Genomic DNA, 18,933 nt, shown 5'->3' with positions numbered 1-18,933 from the left:
CTGATATCAACTTTAGACGTCTCATGTCTATCAAAGATAGAGTCATGGATACTGAATCTATCTGAAAACCTAAAAAGGTTACCGAAGTCTGAGGAATCAATGAACTTTTTGGTAAATTGATCCTCCAACCATGATGTTGAAGAAACAACACAAGTCGATTCGAATGAGATTCTGCTAAATGTGAAGACTGAGCAAGTACCAAGATATCGTCCAAATAAGGAATACCACAATACCCTGTTCTCTGAATACAGACAGAAGGGCACCGAGAACCTTCGTAAAAAAATCTTGGAGCTGTAGCTAGGCCAAACGGCAGAGCCACAAACTGGTAATGCTTGTCTAAGAAAGAGAATCTCAGAAACTGATAGTGATCTGGATGAATCGGAATATGCAGATATGCATCCTGTAAATCTATTGTAGACATATAATGCCCTTGCTGAACAAAAGGCAGGATAGTCCTTACAGTTACCATTTTGAATGTTGGTATCCTTACATAACGATTCAATATTTTTAGATCCAGAACTGGTCTGAAGGAATTTTCCTTCTTTGGTACAATGAAGAGATTTGAATAAAACCCCAGTCCCTGTTCCAGAACTGGAACTGGTAAAATTACTCCAGTCAACTCTAGATCTGAAACACATTTCAGAAATGCTTGAGCCTTCGCTGGGTTTACTGGGACACGGGAAAGAAAAAATCTCTTTGCAGGAGGCCTTATCTTGAAGCCAATTCTGTACCCTTCTGAAACAATGTTCTGAATCCAAAGATTGTGAACGGAATTGATCTAAATTTCTTAGAAAACACGTAATCTGCCCCCTACCAGCTGAGCTGGAATGAGGGCCGCACCTTCATGTGGACTTAGGAGCTGGCTTTGATTTTCTAAAAGGCTTGGATTTATTCCAGACTGGAGATGGTTTCCAAACTGATACCGCTCCTGAGGATGAAGGATCAGGTTTTTGTTCCTTGTTGTGACAAAAGGAACGAAAACGATTATTACCCTGAAAAGAAAGGGAAAGCAGAGTAGACTTAGAAGACATAACAGCATTCCAAGTCTTAAGCTATAAAGCTCTTCTAGCTAAAATAGCTAGAGACATATACCTGACATCAACTCTAATGATATCAAAGATGGCATTACAAATAAAATTATTAGCATGTTGAAGAAAAAATGCTATGAGAATTATGATCTGTTACTTGTTGCGCTAAAGCTTCTAACCAAAAGATGAAGCTGCAGCAACATCCGCTAAAGATATAGCAGGTCTAAGAAGATTACCTGAACACAAGTAAGCTTTTCTTAGAAAGGATTCAATTTTCCTATCTAAAGGATCCTTAAGGAAGTACCATCTGCCATAGGAATAGTAGTACGCTTAACAAGAGTAGAGACAGCCCCATCAACTTTAGGGATTTTGTCCCAAAACTCTAATCTGTCAGATGGCACAGGATATAATTGCTTAAAACGTTTAGAAGGAGTAAATGAATTACCCAAATTATTCCATTCCCTGGAAATTACTTCAGAAATAGCACTAGGGACAGGAAAAACTTCTGGAATAACTACAGGAGATTTAAAAACCTTATCTAAACGTTTAGATTTATTATCAAGAGGACCAGAATCCTCAATTTCTAATGCAATTAGGACTTCTTTAAATAAAGAACGAATAAATTTCATTTTAAATAAATATGAAGATTTATCAGCATCAACCTCTGAGACAGAATCCTCTGAACCAGAAGAACCATTATCAGAATCAGAATGATGATGTTCATTTAAAAATTCATCTGAAAAATGAGAAGTTTTAAAAGACTTTTTACGTTAACTAGAAGGAGGAATAACAGACATAGCCTTCTTAATGGATTTAAAAACAAAATCTCTTATGTTATCAGGAACACTCTGAGTATTAGATGTTGACAGAACAGCAACAGGTAATGTAACAGTACTAAAGGAAATATTATCTGCATTAACAGTTTGTCATGACAAAACAGTACAAACAATAGCTGGAGGAACAGATACCATAAGTTTACAGTAGATACACTTAGCTTTGGTAGCTCCAGCCCCAGGTAGCGATTTTCCAGAAGTATCTTCTGACTCAGTTTCAACGTGGGACATCTTGCAATATGTAATAGAAAAAACAACATATAAAGCAAAATTGATCAAATTCCTTAAATGACAGTTTCAGGAATGGGAAAAAAAATGCCAGTGAACAAGCTTCTAGCAACCAGAAGCAATAAAAAATGAGACTTAAATAATGTGGAGACAATAGCGACGCCCATATTTTTTTAGCGCCAAAAATGACGCCCACATTATTTGGCGCCTAAATGCTTTTGGCGCCAAAAATGACGCCACATCCGGAACGCCGACACTTTTGGCGCAAAAGAACGTCAAAAATGACGCAACTTCCGGCGACACGTATGACGCGGGAAACAGAAAAAAAAATTTTTGCGCCAAAAAAGTCCGCGCCAAGAATGACGCAATAAAATGAAGCATTTTCAGCCCCCGCGAGCCTAACAGCCCACAGGGAAAAAGTCAAATTTTTAAGGTAAGAAAAAAATGATTTATTCATATGCATTATCCCAAATATGAAACTGACTGTCTGAAATAAGGAATGTTGAACATCCTGAGTCAAAGGCAAATAAATGTTTGAATACATATATTTAGAACTTTTATAAAAAAGTGCCCAACCATAGCTTAGAGTGTCACAGAAAATAAGATTTACTTACCCCAGGACACTCATCTACATGTTGTAGAAAGCCAAACCAGTACTGAAACGAAATCAGCAGAGGTAATGGTATATAAATAAGAGTATATCGTCGATCTGAAAAGGGAGGTAAGAGATGAATCTCTACGACCGATAACAGAGAACCTATGAAATAGACCCCGTAGAAGGAGATCATTGAATTCAAATAGGCAATACTCTCCTCACATCCCTCTGACATTCACTGCACGCTGAGAGGAAAACCGGGCTCCAACCTGCTGCGGAGCGCATATCAACGTAGAATCTAGCACAAACTTACTTCACCACCTCCATAGGAGGCAAAGTTTGTAAAACTGATTTGTGGGTGTGGTGAGGGGTGTATTTATAGGCATTTTGAGGTTTGGGAAACTTTGCCCCTCCTGGTAGGAATGTATATCCCATACGTCACTAGCTCATGGACTCTTGCTAATTACATGAAAGAAATTTTCTATTTCTTTTTGAACCAGAACTCTGTCTTTTTGAGAGAAATGGATAGGATTTGGAAGTGAAATTTGAACAGGAGGAGATATGAAATCTATTCGGACTCCCTGAACTGTTTGCAAAATCCAAGGATCTGAAGTTATTAGGTTCCAGTTGTGAGCAAACAGGGCTATTCTTCCTCCAACTTTTAGTGGGAAAGAAGGAGAAGGAGGAAAAGAGGACATTTTACCTGCAGGAGGTCAAGATTGTGTTCTGATGCATTGTCCTCTTTGATACCATGGTCTGGCATGTGACGGGAAAAAGCTGTATGAGGTGTTGGCTTCATTAACATATCTGGGAGATTGGAATTGAGGAGTATAGTTTTGTTGAATGTGAGGTCTGGATAAATGTGAGGTACGGCAGGGAAAGCAACCTCTTCCCTTACCGGCCCTGTCAGAGAAATTCTGAGAGTAAAGAATTTTTCTCATGGATGTTTTGACTTTATTAAGAGTTGAGAAAGTGTTTGCATATAGGTTCAAGTCTTTCAAAAAGGCATCCCCAAAAAGTAAGCCATCTTTGTCAGAATGTAATTCATTTATTGGTGTTTCCAACAAAGGATAAAATACATTGGACCCATTCTCTAACAAGAGATGGATCCATAGAGGATTCCTTTAAAACTGCTTCTACAGATAATTCCAAAAGTTTAGTAATTGTGCCAATATTATCAAGAAGTTTATCTTGACAATTTATCTAGGCTTTATCTAAACCTTTCTTTATTTTATACCCAGGAGATCCAATAAACTTAAGAATTTTTGGATCAATATCAGGGGTAACGTTACTGTTTTTGGAGAGTAATGGCCTAGGGCATTCAGCCCTCATATTATTTCTAAACCTTTTCTTAAGGGTTTTCTTAAATTGGAAATCCACAAAAGTTGCAATTTCCATGGGGGGAAACCACTCAGACCGAGGGTGATGCAAAGTATCTGCATTAAAGCGAGGATTGCCTAAGGCATCTGCAAAATTACCTTCATCCTCATCCATAAGTTTCGATTTTTTAGAATGTTTCTTAAATTTTTTGCATTTCGGTTGAGAATCAGAGGAGGAATCTGATTCATAATTATTAGAAGTAGAATTATCTGAGTCCTCAGAGAAATTGTCAGAATTAAAAGAGGTAGAGGAATCTGAAACCTCTTCTTTAGAAATAACTCTGGGTTTTTGTTTTAAAACTCCCTTTTTATGCCCCTTGGGAGTAAGGGGTCGTTTTGCGGATGTTTTACTTCCTTTGCCGCAAGGAATATTGGTTTCTGAAAACAAATGTTTTGATTTAGAAACAAGTTTTTTACTTGCTTTCACAGCGCTAGAAGGTGCTTTTTTTTTAATTGCTTTTTTAGCAGAGGATTTTGCCATTAAAGATATCATGTGGGACATTAATTTGCCTAAAGAGTTATCAATCATTTTCTGAACAGATTGTTCAGTCAGGGGGTTATTAGCAGAATTATCTGTGACATTTTACAAAAATAAATAAAAATATATATATATATATACTAAAATAAAGTGAAAGACTTGAAGGGCAAAATATACTTAAACAACAATAAAATATTGAAACAATAAAATAACAGATACAAATTAAATGTAGTTTATACAGTAAATTTTTCTGACAGAACAAAGTGTGTTAAACAGTGTGTAAAGATAACCACCGGAGGGCAGCAAATACCTGCAATAAAAAGAAGAAACAAAATCAATGGCTGTGAAACAATTTTTATAAGTGAATAACAGAAGAACTAAAAAGTAACCAAAATTATTACTTCACACGATAAAGGAGGAGGCGGCGAAAGTCACTGAGGCTTTCTGAGGTGAATAAGAGGGCGGGCTGTGACGTCACAAACGAACGCCCACAAAATGACGGCGGTCGTCGTGACCAGAAAGGAAAATGGAGCCGCAAAGATGCCAGGCGAGTAGGAGGGAAAACGGAGCGGTATAATAAACAAAAACTGCTGAACGGAAGAAAAAAGCACTGGGGATTGTCTAAAAGAGGTAACCACCGAAATGAAATGAAAAAACGAAATGAGGGGGAAAAAACGAAAATAAGAGAGAGAAAAATTAACAGTAAAGTATATAAAAAGGAGAAAAGGAAAAAATAAGAGACAATAATTAGATAATAATTAGATAATAATGAATACAATAAATCAAATAACAATGCAATTTAATATAATTATATCACAGAGAACAAAATGCACACTTATCTTGTTGCTGAGCAGCAAAATAAAGAGGAATATGGGGTGCACATTGGTCCATTTATGGTCAATATGGTTCTTCTGATTGGTCCATTTTTACCCTAGTCTCCAACCTAACATTCTCATTAGCTAGTTATGTAGGCTCTTTTTTCTCTGTTTTATTTTAACTCTTTATGTGAATGATGTACTTTTAAGGCTGCACACAAGTAGTAAAAGAAAGTAATGCAAAATATAAAGTCTCTGGTCTTGTAATAAAATCCGGATTCCAGAGAAGCAAAAACAGCAAGAAGCCTTCTAAACAGCAGAGCTATCTGAAATATGTGCACCTCACTCTTACAGGAAGTAAAGAAAAGTGCCAAAAAAAGCTCTGACATCAAAGAATTAGAACCTCCCTAAAAGCGGCAGGCCTACAGCTGACAAAAAAGCCATTTTTTAAAAAAAAACTATTTTCTTGAAAACAGGCTTAAAAACAAACATTAAAACCCCCAATAAAAGTACATAATCCATTACTAAGAACGGATCCTCACTGAGCCATCAATAAAATAAATAACTCCTCACACTAACAGTGCCTGCAAAAACTGCCATAAAAACCTGCACCCTGACAGGAATAATAAAAAATGTCCCCTTCAGCGTTTCAGCTGAATAAGTGCCAAATTTTTCCCTGTTTACATAAAAAAATAAAACTGGCACTTACCTTAATATTTATCTGTCCGGCAGTAGGACAGCTCACCTGGTTTGAGAGGATGCCATCCCTCACATGGACCTGTGGAAATACAAAAAGACTGAGTAAACTTACTCAGGTTATCTAAATAGGGCAGCAAAATGTTTTGGGAAAACGCAGTGAGGATTGTACCCCACAAGTTCCCAATTGCTCAAAAACCACCCCTGCCCTACTGAAGAGACTGACATGGGCTAAGGCTAGACCCTTTAGAAAGATCAGAGCAAACCTACTCTGCTTTTAAAATAAAACAAATCTTGATTGTAGATCAGACACCAAAACTTCACCTCCACCTGCACCACAGGCAAAGAGAATGACTGGGGATTATGGGTAATGGAAGTGGCATATAAAGCAGCTTTGCTGTAGTGCTCTTTGCCTCCTCCTGCTGGCCAGGAGTAATATTCCCAATAGTAATTGATTCCGTGGACTCACCATATCTTAGGAAAGAAAGAAAGTTTATTTTTACAGAACAATCACCAGGAACAAAAGTAGCAGCACTCCATTGTGGTGTTAGATACAGGCTGAGAGATCACACTGGCTCATTGGTACCACACAACAACAAATTACAGACCATCGCACAGTGCTCAGTTTAAAATGGATTGTATTTTTTATTAGTGTTTTCATTAAACTTTTATACTACAGAGTTGTGAGGCCATTCTAGATTCCTGTAATCAAACTGAAGGGTAGGCTGAGATCTGAATAACGGTGTGGTGCAGTGGAACTTGAAGCATCAGTAAGGGGGAGATACATCTAGCATGCTGCTGCGGGTATTAGTAAGCTAAGTCACTGTGATATCTCAGCCTGCTTCTAACATCACAAAGCAGAGCTAGTCGCACACACTAGCTGTGTCTCTATAACTGTTTACTGGATAAGTGGTAGTATAGCCGGACCAGCAGTGCTCTGCGGGTTTAACCATTTAGAGCATGTCCTTTTTTTCAACTATAATGGCCCTTTAAAGGGACATTAAATCCAGCATTTTTCTTTCATGATTCAGATAGAGCCTACATTTGTAAACAACTTTCCAATGTACTTCTGTTATCAAATTAGCTTCATTCTCTTGGTATCCTTTGTTGAAAATAATACCTATTAGGCTCAGGAGCAGCAATACACTACTTGTAACTAGCCGCTGATTGGTGGCTGCACATATGTGACGCTTGTCATTGGTTCACTCAATGTATACTGCTAACTCTTATTTGTGCATTACTGCTTCTTCAACAAAGAATATCAAAGAAATGAAGAAAATTTGCTAATGTAAGTAAATTGGAAAGTTGTTTAAAATTGTATGGTCTATCTGAAATAAAAAAATTGGGTTTCACTATGTCCATTGCCGCTACCATTAAGCCAATTACTTCCATACACTGAGCCACCAAAGGGCGCAGAATGGAATGAAGAACCCGACAGGAATTTAGAAGCTTTGATAACCTGGACTCCGTCAAGGTAAATTTTAATTTCTACAGAATCTATCAGAGTCCCTAGAAAGGAAACTCTTGTGAGTGGGGATAGAGAACACTTTTCCTCGTTCACTTTCCACCCATGCGACCTCAGAAATGCCAGTACTACGTCCGTATGAGACTTGGCAATTTGGAAGTTTGACGCCTGTATCAGGATGTCGTCTAAATAAGGGGCTACTGCTATGCCCCGCGGCCTTAGGACCGCCAAAAGCGACCCTAGAACCTTTGTAAAGATTCTTGGGGCTGTAGCTAATCCAAAAGGAAGAGCTACAACTGGTAATGCCTGTCTTGAAAGGCAAACCTGAGAAACCGATGATGATCTTTGTGTATCGGAATGGGAAGATAAGCATCCTTTAGATCCACTGTAGTCATATATTGACCCTCCTGGATCAGTGGTAGGATGGTACGAATAGTTTCCATCTTGAACGACGGAACTTTGAGGAATTTGTTTAAGATCTTTGGATCCAAAATCGGTCTGAAGGTTCCCTCTTTTTTGGGAACCAGAAACAGATTTGAGTAAAAACCCTGTTCCTGTTCCTCCTTTGGAACTGGATGGATCACTCCCATAACTAGGAAGTCTCGTACACAGTGTAAGAATGCCTCTCTCTTTATCTGGTTTGCAGATAATTGTGAAAGGTGAAATCTCCCTTTTGGGGGGGAAGCTTTGAAGTCCAGAAGATATCCCTGGGATATAATTTCCAACGCCCAGGGATCCTGAACATCTCTTGCCCACGCCTGGGCGAAGAGCGAAAGTCTGCCCCCTACTAGATCCGTTACCGGTTAGGGGGTCGTTCCTTCATGCTGTCTTAGAGGCAGCAGCAGGCTTTTTGACCTGCTTACCTTTTTTCCAGGTCTGGTTTGGTCTCCAGACCGTCTTGGATTGAGCAAAAGTTCCCTCTTGTTTATTATTAGAGGAAGTTGATGCCGCACCTGCCTTGAAGTTTCGAAAGGCACGAAAATTAGACTGTTTGGCCCTAGATTTGGACCTGTCCTGAGGAAGGGCACGACCTTTTCCTCCCGTGATATCAGCAATAATCTCCTTCAAACCAGGCCCGAATAGGGTCTGCCCCTTGAAGGGAATGTTAAGTAGCTTAGATTTTAAAGTCACGTCAGCTGACCATGATTTAAGCCATAGCGCTCTGCGCGCCTGTATAGCAAAACCAGAATTCTTAGCCGTTAGTTTATTCAAATGAACAATGGCATCAGAAATAAAATAATTGGCTAGCTTAAGTGCTCTAAGTTTGCCAAGTATGTCATCCAATGGAGTCGCTACCTGTAAAGCCTCTTCCAGAGACTCAAACCAGTACGCCGCAGCAGCAGTGACAGGGGCAATGCATGCAATGGGCTGTAGGATAAAACCTTGTTGAATAAATATTTTCTTAAGGTAACCTTCTAATTTTTTATCCATTGGATCTAAAAAAGCACAACTGTCCTCGACAGGGATAGTAGTACACTTTGCTAGAGTAGAAACTGCTCCCTCCACCTTAGGGACTGTCTGCCATAAGTCCCGTGTGGTGGCGCTATTGGAAAACATTTTTCTAAAAATAGGAGGGGAAGAGAACGGCACACCTGGTCTATCCCATTCCTTATTAATAATTTCTGTAAACCTTTTAGGTATTGGAAAAACATCAGTACACACCGGCACTGCAAAGCATTTATCCAGTCTACACAATTTCTCTGGCACTGCAATGGTATCACAGTCATTCAGAGCAGCTAAAACCTCCCTAAGCAACACGCGGAGGTGTTCAAGCTTAAATTTAAATGTAGAAATATTAGAATCAGGTATCTTTCCTGAGTCATTAACATCACCCACTGACTGAAGCTCTCCTTCCTCAGCTTCTGCATATTGTGAGGCAGTATCAGACATGGTTCTTAAAGCGTCAGTATGCTCTGCATTTTGTCTCACCCCAGAGCTATCTCGTTAACCTCTAAGTTCAGGTGGTCTGGCTAATTACCGCTGACAGTGTATTATCCATGACTGCCGCCATGTCTTGTAAAGTAAACGCTATGGGCGCCCTAGATGTACTTGGCGCCATTTGAGCGTGAGTCCCTTGGGCGGGAGTCAAAGGGTCTGACACGTGGGGAGAGTTAGTCGGCATAACTTTCCCCTCGTCAGATTCCTCTGGTGATAATTTTTTTAAAAACAGAATATGATCTTTATTGCATAAAATGAAATCAGTACATTTGGTACACATTCTAAGAGGGGGTTCCACCATGGCTTTTAAACATAATGAACAAGGAGTTTCTTCTATGTCAGACATGTTTATACAGACTAGCAATGAGACTAGCAAGCTTGGAAAACACTTTAAATCAAGTTAACAAGCAAATATAAAAAACGGTACTGTGCCTTTAAGAGAAACAAATTTTGTCAGAATTTGAAAAACAGTGAAAAAATGCAGTAAATCAAACAAAATTTTTACAGTGTATGTAATAGGCTAGCAGAGCATTGCATCCACTTGCAAATGGATGATTAACCCCTTAGTTAAAAAAACGGATCAAAAAAACGAAATAGACATTTTTTAACAGTCACAACCAACTGCCACAGCAAGCTGTGGTCCTACCTTCCCCAATAACAACTTTGGAAAGCCTTTGAGCCATTTAGAGATGTCCTATAGCATACAGGAGACTCCTGAGGGTGTCACAGTTTGTAATTTTAACTGCACCAACTGTAACTTTTATACTATAACAGTGGAAAGCCTCAGTAATCTAGTCAAAATTTAAGCCAGCCATGTGGAAAAAACTAGGCCCCAATAAAGTTTTATCACCAAAGCATATATAAAAACGATTAAACATGCCAGCAAACGTTTTATATTGCAATATCATAAGGGTATTACCCCTGGGAGTAAGCATGATACCTTAACTTACATTAATCCGGTATCAGCAGCATTTTCTAGTGTTTTCCATCTCTAGAAAAAATTATAACTACACATACCTGATAGCAGAATAAACTGCACGCCATTCTCTCGCTGAAGTTACCTCATCTGTGTAATCCCCTCAGACATATGTGAGAACAGCAATGGATCTTAGTTACAACCTGCTAAGATCATAGAAACCTCAGGCAGATTCTTCTTCTATTTACTGCCTGAGATAAAATAGCACAACTCCGGTACTATTTAAAAATAACAAACTTTTGATTGAAGAAAATAAACTAGCTATATTTAACCACTCTCTCCTACAACGACCTTGCTTGTTGAGAGTTGCAAGAGAATGACTGGCTATGACAGTTAGGGGAGGAGCTATATTACAGCTCTGCTCTGGGTGTCCTCTTGCAACTTCCTGTTGGGAATGAGAATATCCCACAAGTAATGGATGATCCGTGGACTGGATACACCTTACAAGAGAAATGAAGAAAATTTGCTAATGTAAGTAAATTGGAAAGTTGTTTAAAATTGTATGGTCTATCTGAAATAAAAAAATTGGGTTTCATATCCCTTTAAAGTGCTTATTTCTTTCTATATTAAAATTATTATTTTTCACTTATTTGGAGTGTGACTATCCACCTCACAAAAATCTTCAGCACCCTAGGTATCAAACCAGTAGAGTTTGACATACATATGCATCAAGTTTAAACTTGACAAATATTATTTGACCCCTGTTTTTTATATAAAACAAACTGCCAAGGGCACGTATAGCATAAAACACCAGTCAATGTAACACAGGCCTTACCCTATTTAAAGCTATCGATGGTACTGGCAGTCACTACCTCCTTAGGCAAAGAGTTCACTGATTGCTCATACAGTAAAAGAAGCAACTTTCCATAGGTGATGTGCAGAAGCGAACCAAGTTTTTTCACACATCTCTAAGGTGTCGGTATCTGGTAGATTAATAGAACTAAATCAGAAAAATACTGAGATGGTATCTCGTCCACTAGAATTAAAAAAAATATTTTAAAACTGCGATGATAAGTGCTGGAGATGCGGACATTCCCATGGACATGTCACATATATATTCTGCAGTGTGCTGTTATTCGAAATATGTGGGAAAATGTAGCTGATGAGACACCAAAGATGCTTGAAATTCTTCTACCAGTTGACCCCTGTTTATGGTTAATTAATAGGGCTCCTAGCAAGCTCCTTTCCCATAAAAGTAAGTAGTTTTTTAGTACGAGCAACAGTATGAAATTCCTTATGGCAAAATATTGCAAAAAAAAAAAAGATATACAGACAGTTGTGCAATCGTTATACCAATTTCATCATCTTATTTTATAAAAGGCCAAGTATGTTTGTCTGATGCAGTCATGCGCAGTAGAGACTGAGCAAGGACAAACATGCCTGCCCATAAGGAAGGATCAGTCAGTGAGGATCAATTGATTGCGGTACCTTGCATTCAATATTCAGTATACCACAGACATCGGATGAAGAGAAGCCTCCATGTCACCGAGGACCGCCGCTGTCGAGGACAGCCACCACCACCGAGAATCGCCACATCTGGGAAGACCGCTCCGGACCGCCTTTGCTGTGGATGAAGATGATGGACCCGTCTGGAAAAAGACCTTCTCCCCCGGACTTCTGAAACCGTGAGTACCTATTTGGGGCTTTAGTGTTAGGTTTTTTTTTAAAATCTTTTGGGGGTTTTGTTTTTTTAGACTAGGGTTTTTTGGGGGCAAATCTCAAAAGAGCTGAATGCCCTTTTAAAGGCAGTGAAAAAGAGCTGAATGCCCTTTTAAGGGCAATTTTCATACAAATGCCCTTTTCAGGGCAATGGGTAGATTAGGTTTATTAGTTTTAGTTTTTTTTTATTTTGGGGGGTTTGGTGGGTGGGGGGGGTTTACTGTTAGGGGGGACTTAGTTTATTTTTAATGTAAAAGAGACTGTTAAACTTAGGGCAATGCCCTACAAAAAAGCCCTTTTAAGGGCTATTTGTAGTTTAACATTAGATTGGGGGGGGGGGGTATTTTGGGGGGCTTTTTTATTTTCATAGGGATTAGTTTTACATTTTTTATTTTGGATAATATGATTATTTTTTTCTGTATTTCTATTTTTTATTTTTTTGTAGCTTGGGGGGTTGTATTTACAACTCATAGACTTCCCTCTGGGCAGGCGTATCAACTAGTAATAAGCATAAAAAATAACCTGCTCTTATTCAAATGAGAGTCATTTGGGATACATATATTCAGGGACAAAACTACAGGGGGTGCAGAGGTCTCAACTGCGACTTGGCCCCTGAGGGTGGGGGCCCAGGTTCCAAAAAATTTTTTACCCCCCCCCCCAATAAAAAAAACGTTAACCTGCCACTGCCTGCACTGATATCATGTGAGTGTGACATGATGCCTCACTAGTGTCTCTGACTACTGGGGTTAGTGTTTCTGTTTTACCCATTGGTGTTTATGTGTGTGTGTGTGTATGTGTGTATGTATGTGACTGTGTGTGTATTTATGCATGTATGTGTGTGTTTGTGTATGTTTGTGGAACCAGCAAATTACAGACCTTGTTACTTCAGCATGGGGGGGCGGGTGTAAACAGTGTCACTATACAGTACCACTATATACAGTACGGGGGGCTGGACCATGTCACAGACTTCTGTGGTCACTCTATAAAGTACTGGGGTGGGTAGGGTCAAGCCAGCCATCTCACCGGCAGATTACAGACAGTGTCACTAACTCACTATATACAGTACTGGTGGGTTAAACAGTGTCACTATATACAGTAATAGGGGGTCAGACCATCTCACAGACTGTGGGCATAGGGTACCTCCTTTTGCAGACATGTAATCTGATTCACATTTTTTTTCTGTGTTAAATAAAAAAATAGATATGTATCAAATTCACCTTTTTTGTGTATGTGTGTGTGTGTGTGTGTGTGTGTGTGTGTGTGGGGGGGGCCTTCTTAGATTCTTGCACCTGGGCCATGTGGTTTCTAGTTACACCTCTGTATATATTGTAAGTATAAAGTTGCAGCTATTTAATATAAATCTCATTGGGTATAGGGGTTAGATACTGAAGTTATAAACGCCAATAAATTAAAGGGATACTAAATCCAATTTTGTTGTTGTTTCATCATTCAGATAGAGCAGCAATTTTAAGGAACTTTCAAAATTACTCCTATTATTATTTTTTCGTCTTTCTCTTGCTATCTTTATTTCAAAGGCAGGAATGTAAAGCTTAGGAGCCGGACCATTTTTGGTTCAGGACCTGGGTTACACTTGCTTATTGGTTGGCTGAATGTAGTCACCAATAAGCGCTATCCAGGGTGCTGAACATAAAATGGGCCGGCTCCTAAGCTTTAAATTCTTGCTTTTTAAATAAAGATAACAAGAGAAAGAAGAAAAAATAATAATAGGAGTAATTTTGAAAGTTTCTCTATCTGAAAAATGAACCCAAACAATCATGTACTAATCATCACTTAAAGGGACAGTCTACACCTGAATTTTTATTGTTTAAAAAGATCACCAATTCTGCTTTGTTCTCTTGGTATTCTTAGTTTAAAGCTAAATCTAGGAGGTTTATATGCTAATTTCTAAGCCCTTGAAGGCCGCCTCTTAGCTCAGGGCATTATCACAGTTTTTCACCACAAGAGGGTGTTAATTCATGAGAGAGAGATAGAGATAGAGAGATAGAGAGATAGAGATAGAGATAGAGAGAGAGCATTGTGATCACGCGCGGCCCCCACCTCCACCAGTTACCCCGAGTCTGGTCAGTCAGGTTCATGACATGAAGCCTACAAGCAAGGTAATGCGCCAAACACTGCTCCAATAATTTTGATAGTTTGTGAATAAACCTATATATATATATATATGTAATATATACTGTATATATAATATATATATATATATATATATATATATATATATATATATATGTATATATATATATATATATATATACAGGTAGCCCTCAGTTTACGCCGGGGTTAGGTTCCAGAAGGAATGGTTGTAAATCGAAACCGTTGTAAATTGAAACCCAGTTTATAATGTAAGTCAATGGGAACTGAGGGAGTTAGGTTCCAGGCCCCTCTCAAAATTGGCATAAGTAACGCCTAATACATTATTTTTAAAGCTTTGAAATGAAGACTTTAAATGCTAAACACTGAAACAGCATTAGAAATCTAATACAATAATCACACAACACAGAATATATAATTAAACTAAGTTAAATGAACAATGAACAAAAACATTTGCTAAACAGCATTATAAACCCAATAAAATAATCACACAACACAGACTATACTTGCATTTTTCTGCAAACAGTTCTTTCTATGCATTCCAATCTGGACTGATTTATAGACAGGAAGATCTTGTTTCTTTGCAGCTTGATAGCTCAGGTCTGGTTAAACTGATTCATTTCAGCTTGCTTGGCTTGCATAACTTTGCTGCAACACAAGCGGACAGCTCCACCTACTGGCTATTTTAATCAATGCACTGCTTCTCAATGCTTTTCAATAGCAGTCACATGACTGAAAAAAAGGGTTGTTATTCTGAAACGGTGCAAATTGAACCGTTGTAAACCGAGGGCCACCTGTATATATATATATATATATATATATATATATATATATATATATATTATATATATAATATATATATTATATATATATATATATATATATATATATATTTCATATATATATTATATGTATATATATATATTATATATATATATTATATATATATATTATATATATATATATTATATATATATATTATATATATATATTATACATATTTTATATATATATATATTATACATATTTTATATATTATATATATATATATATATATATATTATATATATATATATATATATATATATATTATATATATATTATATAATATAAAAATTGATTTCATAATACATTTGATGCCATGAGAAGCCACGCCCCCAAACCACGCCCTGAGATACACACCCTCCACGCCCACTTAAAAAGTGTCCAGGAATTTCCTGGGCAAAAGGTGGCAACCCTAGAGCCAGCACTGATTGGCTAAATTGCAAGTCCGTCAAAAGAACTGAAATAAGGGGCAGTTTGCAGAGGCTTAGATACAAGATAATCACAGAGGTAAAAAGTATATTAATATAACTGTGTTGGTTATGCAAAACTAGGGAATAGGTAATAAATGGATTATCTATCTTTTAAAACAATAAATATTCTGGTGTAGACTATCCCTTTAATTTGTATCCACGCATTTTCTGACAGCCCCCTGATCACATGACATTTTATTTATTATCTATTGACTTGCATTTTAGCCAATTAGTGCAGTGTCTGCCACAAGCCACGGGCGTGATCACAGTGTTATCTATATCGCTCACATGAACTAGCTCTCCTCTGTTGTGAAAAGCATGTAATAAGAGGCGGCCTTCAAGGGCTTAGAAATGATCACAGATATGAGCCTTTCTAGGTTTAGCTTTCAAATAAGAATACAAAAAGAACAAAGCATATTTGATGATAACAGTAAATTGGAAAGTTGTTTAAAATTGCATGCCCTATCTGAATCATGAAAGTTTATTTTTGACTTGACTGTCCCTTTAATGAAATCACTTAAATAAGTTTCACTTATATGCCTTTTTTTCTTTATGTCTGTATTGAAATGTATTGGAAGTCTTTACAAAAGCTGAATTACTTTCCATAGGTGGCAATTAAATCTCTTTTCCTCTGGTATTAAAGTGTGACCTTTTGCCTTCACAATTTTCCAGGTATAAACAATGTCCCTTTAATTTAAACACATGTCTGATTGTTTATGTTGTTAAAAAAATGATAGAATTAATAAGAGGTGTTGCTGTGCCCTTGTTGAAAAAAAAAAACAGTTTTATTATTACTTTTTTTTTACAGCTCTTACTAATCTTGACCACAGTGCAGCACTCTGTCTTCAGTATATTGGCCAATACTGGACAAACACCATGTGTTCCACCATACGCATCCAAAGCTAGATCGCAGAGTAAGTTTAACAACATTTCTAGCTTATGCTGTTTGATGCACCACATTGAAATCAATACTTTAGAATTAGAAATTGTATGTGTAAGGGGCGGGACTTGCAAGTGGGTTAATAGACTGAACAAGATTAGCAATTTAGCTCATCTCCAATAAAGAACATAGATACCACAGATGCAGATTTTTCACAATAAAAAAGTCCACACAATGTATTGTAAACAAGTTAATTATTCTGTTTAGCAAAATATTGCTTCAACAGGTCTGTAGAAATCCAAATGTGAAAAATGTATATTGGACCTAATCTGTTGCAGCAATTAAATTGATTTAAACTGCTAAATGAAAGAAGAAAGGACACTATTTTATTCTGTGGACTTTTTTATCCACAAATCTACCTTAGCTTGCATATAGTGTTTATATTTATGTGTAGATTGTATATAGTGTTTATGTTTATGTGTTTAATCTTTATTTCTTCATTTACACCAATTATTTTTACTGATTGTTATAAACTTATTGTAGGGCCATGAAAGTAAAAGTTAAAGATTTACAATTCAGACAGAGCTTGACATTTTAAGAGACTTTAAATTGTATTCTGTTCTCAAATTTACTTTGTTATCCAGGTATATTTTATTTAATATATATTTTATAGGCTCATCACCAGAAAGCACTGCTGGGAGCTAGCTGGTGATATTGGCGGCTACACACATATGCCTCAAATTATTGGCTCACTAAATGAGTTCAGCTAGCTCCCAGCGGTAATGCATTGCTCCTCTTAGAAATATATATCTATTGGCAGAAAACCACTATTAAAGTCCATGTCACTTGATACGTTTGTCTATAGAATTGTGATCAATCCCTATGTGTTTAACGCCTTTCCTGGGGTTATACTGAATGAAACATACTAATGTACATTAACAAATTTAAGTCTAATTTAATTGAAACACATTAAAATGTGATACCAGTTTATCACTGAACTCAAATTTATTTTTAAAGGTACTGTGTAATTATAAAGTGATACAACTTAGATTAGAGTAGAACTAATTTATTTAATAATATGTATTTATTAAAGGAACATTAAAGTCAAATTTTTAGATAAAAAAAATTAAATAAAAGAGCAAAAAACAAAAATAAACAAAAATAACTTTCAAATGTACTTCCATTATCAAATTGTGTTAATTTTTTAAACAGAAGTTCCTACTGAGCATCTGTAAAAGTTTATATGGTACACATATATGAGTCTGTGATTGGCTGATGGCTGTCACATGATACAGGAGGCAGGAAAAGGAAGCAAAATTAATAATTAATCAGAAAAAAAATCTACTTCTCATTTGAAATGTAGCAACAATTAGCAAGCACTACCCAGGGTGCTGAACCAAAAATTATCTGGCTCCTAAGCTTAGATTCCTGCTTTTTCACATAAAGATAACAAGAGAATGCAGAAAAAATTATAGAAGGCTTAAATTAGAACGTTTCTTAAAATTGCATGCCCTATCTGAATCATGAAAGAAAAAATATGGGTTAAGTATCCCTTTAAAGGGACACTGAACATGCAGTTTTAAGCAACTTTCTAATTTACTCCTATTATCAATTTTTCTTCGTTCTCTTGCTATCTTTATTTGAAAAAGAAGGCATCTAAGCTTTTTTTGGTTTAGAACTCTGGACAGCACTTTTTTATTGGTGGATGAATTTATTCACCAATCAGCAAGAACAACCCAGGTTGTTCACCAAATATGGGCCGGCATCTAAACTTACATTCTTTCATTAAAAATAAAGATAACAAGAGAATGAAGACAATTTGATAATAGGAGTACATTAGAAAGTTGCTTAAAATGAATCACAAAAGAAAAAATTTGGGTTCAGTGTCCCTTTAAGTTTTTTACAGTACCATATTGCCCTTCTTTCCATTCTTTCACACTGAACTTTGTTTCTACTTGCAGTGATGAACAACCATTTGCTGATCATAGAGACCTTTATCCTGACTATTGTGTCCAGGCTTGCTTACAGGAGAAGGGACGATGAGGCAGGTTACGTCTTTAAACCAGTGCCTGTGTAAGCAATGATGATTAGCTCCTCCTAAAGTGCTGCCAGGGATGTTTTTCAGAACAATGTAAATCAACTATATGACATAGAAAAATAATCTGGTTAAAGGGCACATTTCAAGGGAAGTAACACAACATGGTGCCTTGAAGTATTTTGTCAGGGTAAAATGAAGGAAAAAGAAAGTAAAGTAATAAAAAAAAATGAAGGACAAAATGCACAAGAATCTCTTCAGCACCCTTCATAAATCTATTAATATTGTCTGACTACCAGGAAAAGGCTTGGGCAGATATTGTTTTCGAGGTCTCCTTAAACCAACAGCAGAGTTCAGCTTCCAGACCTACGTATAACCTATACCTCTGTAGATATCCTGCAAAATAAATACTGTTCAATAAACCTTTGCAATTTTTTTAATATTTGTTCCACTTGACTGTATTTTTGTGCCAAAATAGTTTAATAAAAAAATCTAAATGGAGAAGGAGCTATTATATTGTTTAC

At 37.0% G+C, this 18,933-nt stretch overlaps 1 protein-coding gene across 1 annotated transcript in view; it reads left to right on the top strand.

Annotated features, from left to right (window-relative positions):
* The window catches only part of LOC128656391 (organic solute transporter subunit alpha), an 83,116-nt gene extending 64,665 nt beyond the window's left edge, over positions 1-18,451 (top strand). The window contains exons 8-9 of the mRNA XM_053710268.1: positions 16,303-16,408; positions 18,336-18,451. Coding sequence (XP_053566243.1) covers positions 16,303-16,408; positions 18,336-18,451 — 222 coding nt within the window. The remainder of the gene's footprint in view (positions 1-16,302; positions 16,409-18,335) is intronic.
* The last annotated feature ends 482 nt before the right edge of the window (positions 18,452-18,933 follow it).

This window comes from Bombina bombina, chromosome 4, assembly GCF_027579735.1.
Source record: "Bombina bombina isolate aBomBom1 chromosome 4, aBomBom1.pri, whole genome shotgun sequence".
Taxonomy (NCBI): domain Eukaryota; kingdom Metazoa; phylum Chordata; class Amphibia; order Anura; family Bombinatoridae; genus Bombina; species Bombina bombina.
This window is presented reverse-complemented; position numbering and strand designations above follow the sequence as displayed.